This window comes from Megascapheus bottae, chromosome 19, assembly GCF_031878675.1.
Source record: "Megascapheus bottae isolate mThoBot1 chromosome 19, mThoBot2.hap1, whole genome shotgun sequence".
In the NCBI taxonomy this organism is placed as follows: Eukaryota; Metazoa; Chordata; class Mammalia; order Rodentia; family Geomyidae; genus Megascapheus; species Megascapheus bottae.
Genome location: NC_143527.1, coordinates 22,145,238 through 22,155,186, shown reverse-complemented (window position 1 = coordinate 22,155,186; position 9,949 = coordinate 22,145,238). Strand labels below are relative to the sequence as shown.

The 9,949-nt window shown below is 35.8% G+C and overlaps 1 protein-coding gene across 1 annotated transcript in view; it reads right to left on the bottom strand.

Annotated features, from left to right (window-relative positions):
• Positions 1-208: 208 nt before the first annotated feature.
• Positions 209-9,949, bottom strand: part of Rit2 (Ras like without CAAX 2) — a 261,776-nt gene continuing 252,035 nt past the window's right edge. The window contains exon 5 of the mRNA XM_090353579.1: positions 209-673. Coding sequence (XP_090209705.1) covers positions 446-673 — 228 coding nt within the window. The 3' untranslated portion in view covers positions 209-445. The remainder of the gene's footprint in view (positions 674-9,949) is intronic.

Sequence of the window (9,949 nt, the reverse complement as noted above, 5' to 3'; positions counted from 1 at the left end):
AGATTCATGTTTTGAATCATTTCCTCAGCTTCTTCATTATTTACTGAGAATCCTGAAATGCAAACAACCAGTGTTATCAGGCTAAGGCAGATCCCCTGAGCCTTTTATCATTCTGGCTGCAATTCTGCATATTTCCTTTATAACAAGACAGCATACCAAATGAAGCTAGACTCTTTAAAGGGAAATGAGGCAATTGGAATGTCAATTTTATTTAGTAATATATTATAAAAATGAAACAGCATATCCGGCTGATTGAGAAAATCTATCCAACTGTTAAAGGCAAAACAGAACTATCTTAAGAGGGACAGTTATGTAGGTATTACTTTTACCTGTAGGCAGATATTTAAAGAAAGACAGAGAACATTGGAGCAGACTGCTGCATCCAGAATTGTTCGACTGATATAATTGAGAGAGAGAGAAATGAAGAGACTCAGAAGCACAGATTTCATGTCATATTTTCTCTCTTTTTCTTCAATGAGCTTTTTAGCTTCTTCCACAAGCTATCTTTTCTCTTCAATTTCCTTTCCATCAAGGATGACATGGACTCCTTCTTGCGAATCTCCCTCACTAGGCCATGAAAAGCATCATCAATACAGAATCTGAGGGCAGCAGAGGTCTCAAAAAAAGCACAGTTATATTCCCGAGCGAGACTCAAGCCTTCTTCTGTGGATACCTAAGGGGAAAAATAAGTGATATTAAAAGAAGCAATGAAAAATCTCTTAGATTAAAAAAAATGTTGTCTACTACCTGTGGGCCTCATGAAAAATAAAATACAATGTGAAAAACTGACTTTGAAGAATCCTAGATGTTCAAAACTTACAGATCAAATGATTAACCAGAATGTCTATCAAAATAATTTATTAAATCTAATAGCAAATGAAACTAGATATCAACTTCAAAAGGTATAATATAGCACAGGAGTCAAACACAGGGCTTTAGTGTACTTCATGCCACATGCCAGTTTAACTACTTTGTAGTTTTACCAGCTTCAATGTATTTCTCAACCTTTGTCTTCAGTTTCCTCATCTGTATCCAAAAATAAAAGCAACAAGCTCAAAAACATTTTGTCAGGGTTCATTAAGATTATCCACAAATGAGGTAATAATATGCTGGGCATGTGTTTAGGAACTCTCAAAAGAATAAGTGATAGTAAATATTTCCAGGAAACAATCTTGTAACAAAGAAAACAAGAACCAAGCAAAATGATAATTAAGAATTTTTGATAACTAAGCCTTTCTCTAGAACACTTTAGAACAGTCTTAAGATTTGATGGGCACTAGTGGTATGTACAGTGTTGTTTTTTTCTTTTCCTCTTTTCTTGTGTTTTCTTTGCTTGACATTGTACTGAATCATCTACTGATTAAAAAAAAAAGGCAGGTCACACATTTAGTCTTATTTATCATCTCATCAGTATAGCACAGCCCTTGGTACCTATACCTCTAGTGAAAAGTTAGAAAATTTGAAAGAATGATCAATCAAATGATTTAGGGTTTATAAAGAATTAACTAAGATATATACATCATTTATCCATACATATTTGAACAATGCTGGAAGCTGGAGTTAGCATGCCTGCTCCAAACTGAGGATTCCCATAAAGCATTCCATTACACTCTCACACTTCCATGACAAAGTCAGGGACTATTATAAACATAGCTCACTGATTGCCTGTGTTGTATGGTCACATAACTCAAAATGAAACTGCTGCTTAAAGGTTTGGCAATCATTTGTAATAGAGCAGAAACCAGATTTCTTAACTGATATCACATGTCACATGGATAGTAAATAGCTCAGCTGATGTATAAAAAATCTATCAGATCTATCTGATTTTAAAGATAGATTAGCTTCACTTAGGGATATGAAACAGAAATGAGGAACTGTGATGTTTTAACCTGTAAAATACACACCCACACACACCCACACCCACACCCACACACACACACACACACACACACACACACACTGTCTGGATTCTTTCTTTACTGTTTAATTTTTGCTGGCAAACATATCATTGTTTTTTTCAGGTTCATTTCTATCTTATAATGGCTTAAGAAATGTGACTAAAAACAAATTTCTGGTGATATTAACAATCTGTTATAGACAAAGTCAACTAATCCATATGTTTAATCTTGTAGTTAGTACAAATAGCACTCTTATCAAGCACTTTTATCAAGCAGGACATTTGTCTTTTGCCTTTCAATCATCTTTTAGAATTTCTCATCTGGAAACCAAAAAAAGAAAAAAGAAAAGAAAAAAAAAGAAAAAAAATTACAGTTAGCTACAGAAACACATTTTTGGCACTATCTTTATAACGATTGATTTTTGTGAAGCTCTCCATGTACTAAAGCTTCCTTACCTGTGTATCTTTGTCCACATTCTGTGAGGCATCTGAGAGAACTGATTGGTTTGCTCCCAGCCTGGTATTTTTTTTTTTTTTGGCAGTCCTGGGCATTGAGCTCAGGGCCGGGGCATTATTCTTGGGCTTTCTCAAGGCTAAAACTCTACCACTTGAGCCACAGCACTATTTCTGGACTTTTTTTTCTGTGCATGTGATATGGAGGAATCGAGCGTGGATGCATGCCAGGCAACCACTCTACCACTAGACCAAACTCCTGGCCTCCCACTGTGGTATTTGACTCAAGCTAAAAGAATAATACACCCCAATAGTAACAAGACACTGAGAAACTGAAAAAAAGTCAATGAAGCAGGTTATATTTTTAAAAAAGAGATGATCACAAAGACAAAGGTATATCAGAGTTTTGAAAAATAATTTGTAATTGTAAGACTTTAAATGTATAAACAGAAAGAATGAAATTAGTATGGAAATTTATACCAAAAGAAAACAGATAAATAGACATAAGTGTCAGATAAAAATGACAGTAAAGAAAATGGAAAAATATTATAAATATTGCATAATAACAAAAACATCTATGATGAAAATATTATACGTAAAATATGTATGAACTAAAAAATATGACCTCAGCTTATATGAATTGCCAGTACTAAACTTCAAAATTTTAGTGAGAGATTTGTTTTTTTTTAAAGAGATTTGTTTTTATTATAGCTCTTAGCAAGAGAAAAATAAGCAATTAAAAAGTCACCAAGAGGGGCTGGGAGTTTGGCCTAGTGGTAGAGTGCTTGCCTAGCATGTAAAAGTCAGCAAGTATCTAGACAATTTGAAGAAAACAATTAGCTCAATTCATATATGCATATAATAAAATTAAATAAATCAAACATATAATGTATGCAGGTATAAATTCATATTATAAGTTTATAGTATGGTCATGTTATACTTATATATTATGCCTAAGTATATAAATGTATATTATAGGTTTATATAATTCAATTATTTTATGTCTAATTCTAATGAGCATAAAATAAATAACACAGCATGTTCTCAGTGGGGAACATTTTTTTCTGCCAATGGCCATTTGGATATTTATAATATCATTATGTGACATACAAAATCAATATCGCAGATGGCTATAGGCAGCTGACAAGATGCATTATGTGTTAGTCCTATCATATACAAAATGATTTTGTGTGATTTATGTGGCCTTTAAGGAGAACCTTAACTCCACTACTCTGTAAATAGTCAAAAAGGAAACTGTAAAAAAATTACATATTACTATTCATTAAATGATAAATGGAAAAAACCTACTGTATTAAAACCTGTGAGATCGTCCAAAGCTTTGTTTAAAGTGAGAATTAAGCACGGCAACATGAGGCTTTGTAATAAATATATTTTGGGGGGTAAAGTTCCATTCATATAGGTAACACAATATTCTTGCATACTTTAGTTGAAAACAAAGGGAGGGAGTTCACTATTCAAGGTGGCTTCTGGAGGCTTTGCAAAGTAATGGCAGGAAACAATTAAAAAAAATGTTTCATGCATGGAATAGAACATTTCAATAACTCAGGAGGGCCATCACTTTAATATATACGACCTTTCTCACACAGGATGATCACCATGTACTATTCCAGATACTCCCAGAAATGACATTTTCCATCTGCCACAGGGGGCATTAGCACACAGAGAGCTGTATAGTGGTGTGTGTGTGTGTGTGTGTGTGTGTGTGTGTGTGTGTGTGTGTTGACACTACTGGGCCAGAGGCATGTAGAGTCTATTTCAAAACAACCACATCTACTCCTAGAAAGTTTCATGACCACAAGCCAATTAGAATCCCAGCATCATGCTGAGTTCAGGAGACTTCTACCTTTCTGCTACTTTTTGCTTTCTTTTTTAAATCCTTTCCCTGAGTTCAAATAAAGGCAATTGAGATAATAGTGATTGCCTATTAAACTTTATATCCTAATATTAAAAAGACAACTCATGTTTCTCTGCCAAATTTCCAACCTTGAGACATGAAGACCCTGTCAGAAAGATAGTCTTACTCTTCCTGGGGAAGCCTTGTAAGCAAAATATTGCCTGGTTCAGCCCATTGGGCATTATTACAATGTTTAAAGCACAGAATTTACTCCTTGTGATGTTTCCTTCTCGTGTTTTTTACTCCACCCATTGTTAATCATGGAGTCTTTATTCCCATTACACAGCTCGCATCATAAAGGTGGCAACAATCAAAATGTTTAGGTTAATTTGGAATCAAGATTTCTGATTTATTATCTTGAACACAAAGCAATCCAAAGTTAGATTGCTTAATTTATACTTTTCATAAGCATGAATTTTATTTATTGCTATCATCTGCAATTGACATTTTGAAGGCTTCATCTTCCAAAGTGTAGGTGATTAGATGTATCTTAAACTTTTCATAGGAGGAAAGCAAATAAATAAAAAAAAAAAAAAGCAGTGGCAACATGTTCTGTGTTGAATGTTCCATCTTGATGACCTTCGGTCTTGCCCCACAGGAAACTCATTTTTAACAGTTCAAAGGGTCACCGTGCAGGGATTTTTAAATTTTCATTTTCTTTTCTCAAAGGATGATTACAAACAGAAGCTCAACTGGGGAAAAAAATCAGACTCTTCAGTAGTAAAAAATAAATAAATTAAAGGGCTTTAAACTGTGGAGCCTCCTTTCCTTGTCCTGTCCTAAAACAGACACAACATGCCTTCATTTTTCTCTGTGGTAGCAAGAATTAAAAACAATCTTGGACGAGTTCAAGATTCTGGATCACAGCCTGAGTTCTTAGACAGGGAAGGGTAGAAATTAGGGAGAGAAGAGAGGAAGGATTCTACAGTGGCCATTCCCTTAGTTTTGTCTGAGAAATTTTGAAGATGGAGTGAGTGTTTTTTTTATAAATTAGGGCCTCTATTTTGCAAACCGTTTTATGGTTATTACTCCTCATCTATAAAATGTTGTGTTTCTTTAACTCTCCATAGGGCAACCCAGGCTTCAATGATCTTGTGGGTCTCAAGTTTTCTTTGCAAATTATTATTCATGAGGAAGTTTACAATTTATCACTTTCTGTCAGTGCTCACAGGGGACTTTGTTTCAGGACCCTTGCATCTACCAAAATCATAGGATGTTCAAATTCCTTATGGAAAATGCACTGGTATTTGCATAAAACATTCATACATACACAGCTTCCACCTACTTTAAATCAGTTTGAGATTATTTGTAACAATGAGCAATATGTAAATACTAGGCATATAGTTGTTACCCTCATTTCTTTATAAAACAATTGCTTAAAAAAGCAAACATATTCAGTACAAGTATAATATTTTCCAAATCTTTTGCACCCCCAGTAATTGAATCATGCATGCAAAACCTGTGAATGCACATGGCCAACTGTGGTTGTTTTTCTTTCTTTTCTTTTTTCTTTTCCTTTGTTTCTTTTCTTCTTTCTTTTTCTTTTTTGACAGTCCTGGGGCTTGAATTCAGGGGCTGGGTACTGCCCTTGGGCTTTCTCAAGACTAGTACTCTACCATTTGAGCCACAGCACTATGTATGGCTTTCTGTGTATATGGTACAGAGGCATTGACTCCAAGGCTTTGTGCATGCTAGGCAAGCACTTTACCACTAGGCCACACCCTTGGCCTAACTGTGGTTGTTTTTATCTCATTAAAAAACTTCATCTGATCAGTAATTATATTTTGTTCTTGTAATCTTCACTGTCCTAGCCACAAATGTGCAGGTAGCCAATGCATATTAAACATTCAGTCTTACTGATTTGATAAGAACACATTGGAAGTACTCCCCAGTGACCATGGAGTTTACCAGTATGACTCCATCAAACGGCAATTTCAGAAACTAAGGTATTGTTTCAAAACATCTCTGCTGTAGTTCGGGCTTTACTGATTGACAAGGACTTTTCATGTGTCCAAGAGGAAAGATTCTAAAATTGGATGATCAGAAATAATCTCTAGCCACCCACTTCCTATGGATGAGTCCAAGCGATGCTTGGGATTCCCCGTGGTTCAATATTTGTCCTAGAAAAGTGCAAGGAAATCACTTCCGTAGCATGGTTTTTGGCATTTTGTGTTACCCAATTCATGTTGACAAGAGAGTCTGAAGAAATTTTTCAAACTTTTCATATTGTATTTTGACCTGTTTAAAATGCTTTTCCACTTTTTACTATAGTCTTAGGCTCTCCATAATATGGCACCTGTCTGCTTCCAATTCATTTCTCCCCCCCGTCCTTCTACTCTGCTCTAGCCAAGGACTTCTAACTCTGCCCAGTATAGTCTTTTTGCTTTCCATGTCTTCATGTACTTCCTGTCTGTGAAATGTTCTCCCCCCCTCTGCTCTCCATTATTTGTATGTGTTTTGGCTAAAGTTTAATCTCCATGGAGACAATTGTGGGAGGAGTATTCTCAAATATCCCCAGCAAAACTATTCCATTTCTCTACCTTACTTATTTTTTGGAAACTTAATTAGTCTAAATAATTAACTAATTTGCTTATAGGTTTATTTTCTGACTCCCTGCAGTATAGAATAACCTTAGTTAGTACAGGGATTTCTTTATCTTGTTTCTATTCCGTCATCAGCTTGGTGACTGGCACTTAGTAGATATTAAATATTTGTGGAAAGATCACACTGGAAACTGATAAATACAGGGTTATAAAGAATAAAGGAGATGTGTTAGGCAATTTGAACAACTGAAAAATTTTTAAAAAATATTCAGTGACATTAGCTAGGAGAAGGTACTGTGATGCATGTATGTATGCATTGTAGTGGTTCTCAGTTTCTTACATCTGAGCCTTAAGTAATATATAGTAATTACATAAGTTGATGCAAGTGTGTGGCCAGGAAGAGCAATTGTCAAAGGGTTAAGACAGAAGTGAAAATGGGAAAATACCAGGGAAGATGGCTGTGGTTCAGTTTGAGTCTTTCTGAGCTCTCACCAAGATACCAGTTTTGGCAGCGTAGGGGACAGACAGTACATACCTCAAATCCATCCTAAGTAAGCTTTAGCGATACAGAGACCTCAGTCACAAAGGAAAAAGGCAGAAATCCGGCACAAAGAATACAGCGGGGACCTGTTCCAGCTGCTCAGAGCAACCACGGAGACAAAGTGGCTCTTCTGAATCTGAGCAGCAGTGCTTCTTGGTGCCTCAACCTGCAGCTGAAGACAGAGCCTGCGGGAGCCCAGAGCCGACACCCGGCTGTGCACAGACCTGCCAGCTTCACAGAACCAGAGAATCCAGCAATTTGTGAGTAGCTCCTAGGAGAAGTTCCCACTTCGGCTCTTGGATCGGAATTGTGAGGAGCCGCTCCCCTACAAGCTGAGAGCAGCGCCATCTTGACTACTGGCAACGACCTGGCCAAAGCAATTGGAGCCTGGGAGGTGTTGCTGACAGCGCCATCTTTCTTACTGGCAAAAGATTTCCCAGAGATCCCTTAGCCGGAAATCTGGCCCCAGCACTGCTGAAGTCTGTCCCCTGCGCCAGCCCCAGACCTGGTGAACAAAGCCACCCACTGATCTTTCAGCTTCGTTTTCCCAAACAGAAAAAATGACATTGCCCCATTTGTTAGGAAATGGAAAGACTTAGAAAAAATCATATTAATGAAGTAAGCCAGACTCAAAGGAACTTAGGCTCAATGGTTTCCCTTATCTATCATAATCAGTAGAAACCTTGGGCTCTACTAGCAGAGATTTGCAATAGAGCAAAACCTTGATACATAAGGCCATATAGTATGAAGCTAATTGAAAGGGCCTCTAGGATATAGAAACAAAAGCCATATAATGAATGATTGTTGTCCTTAATGTACTATGATATCTCTCATCTCTTTTGCTGTCCCTTGGTTATCTCATATTGTTACAGTATCTCACTTTGTTATCTGACATATTGGATATATTTGTATTTGTTTATTTGAAATTGGATAGGGAACGGGGAAAACAAGATGGGGGTGGGGATGGGGGGAGGGTAATGGGGACCAAGACATGTGAAAGGGTATCAATTTGTGTGAATTAATGCACCTTCTATCTGGTAAATATCATGTAACCCTTTTATTAATTACAATATTTAAAAAAAGAAAATAAATAAAAATAAAAAAGAAGTGAAACTGGAACTTTTATATTATTACCTTAGCTATTTATTCCCTCCAGACACTGTGGAGAGAATGAATAAGAACAAAAGTAAAAGAAGTTAGTGAATTTAACTGGCTAATTTTACTTAGGTCCACCAGATTTGTTTGGAGCTCAATTGAGTCATTTAAAAAGACAAGCATAAGTTTTTGAGTTACTACTCTGTACACACAAAAAAGGAGAAAAGAAACAGATTTCTCTCTCTTTTTTTGATACCTGATGTATCAGAGTGATATTGATTTGATGGAAAAGAAAGGCTGGACATAATAAATGAAATGGTGTCTCCAGTCATTCAGAGGCACAGGATGGTAATGGCTCCAGGGTAAAGGTTTGGACTGCTTTGTACAGAGACATTTGAAGTTTCCAAGGTCTTTTTCTTTTTATTCTAGAAGCTGTGGTGTGCTGGGGGAAAGGTTGCCATGGCAGCCAGTAGTTGCTATGAAGCTAAGAAAGAGCAGGTTAATGCCAAATATTTTGCTAACAGCAATGTCTGGCTTTTTCTTTTAATATTACTCAGGAAGACTTTTAACTTATAGAATAGCATATTAAAATGATAAATCAATAAATTTAGGCAGTATAAATAATAGACATAGGAATGTATGTATATGTATATATGAAACAATATACATTTAGATATATGTTTATATACATATATATGTATCATCCAATATTTGCATGATTAAGTAAAAGTGTGTATTTGTTGTAGATTAAGTTGGCGATTCTTTTTGAACCATCAGGGAATTAGTTCTTATGAACAGCTAAGTTTCCCAACTGGCCAGAATTATTCTTTAAGCATAAGAAATATTTAAATTTATTGTATTAATAAACATGTCTTATGAAAGCATAGAAAAGGGAAGATATAGGAGTATTGTACTTGTAATACATACATTACAGCAATTATAATTAAGTAATAAATTGTGTAACTGTATATGTTTATATTCCCTGCAAAATATTAAACCAATGGGGCCAGAGACCTATCATTTACCATAGAATCTCAATGTTTTCATATTAACTATACTCAACAAATAATTCCCCTGTGTCTTCATTGTATGTGGAACGCATTCAAAGATAGAAAGGTGACCAAGAAATAACCATTATTATGTGATATAAACTGTTTGAAACCTGAACAGTTATGGGTTTATTCCACCAACATGTTCATGCAATCAGCTTCAATCATCTCAGATGCACAGTTACTCCACATCCAGTATAGGATATGCACCCTACAAGCTCACTAGACAGATGGAAATCAGGTTGGTTTGTGGATCCTGACTGGAGTTTGAAGAGTGTGAGCTGGCCTATGGGATCAAAGAAAAGTCATTGGCTTCACAAGTTTATTACACTTTCATTAAACTCACTACCAACATGTGCATTATTTTGGATCATATTTGGAAAAGTCATACCACTGAAAATGTACAAACTTAAATATGTTTGATGGGTTTTCTAAGTCTAGCATCTACAAAATACA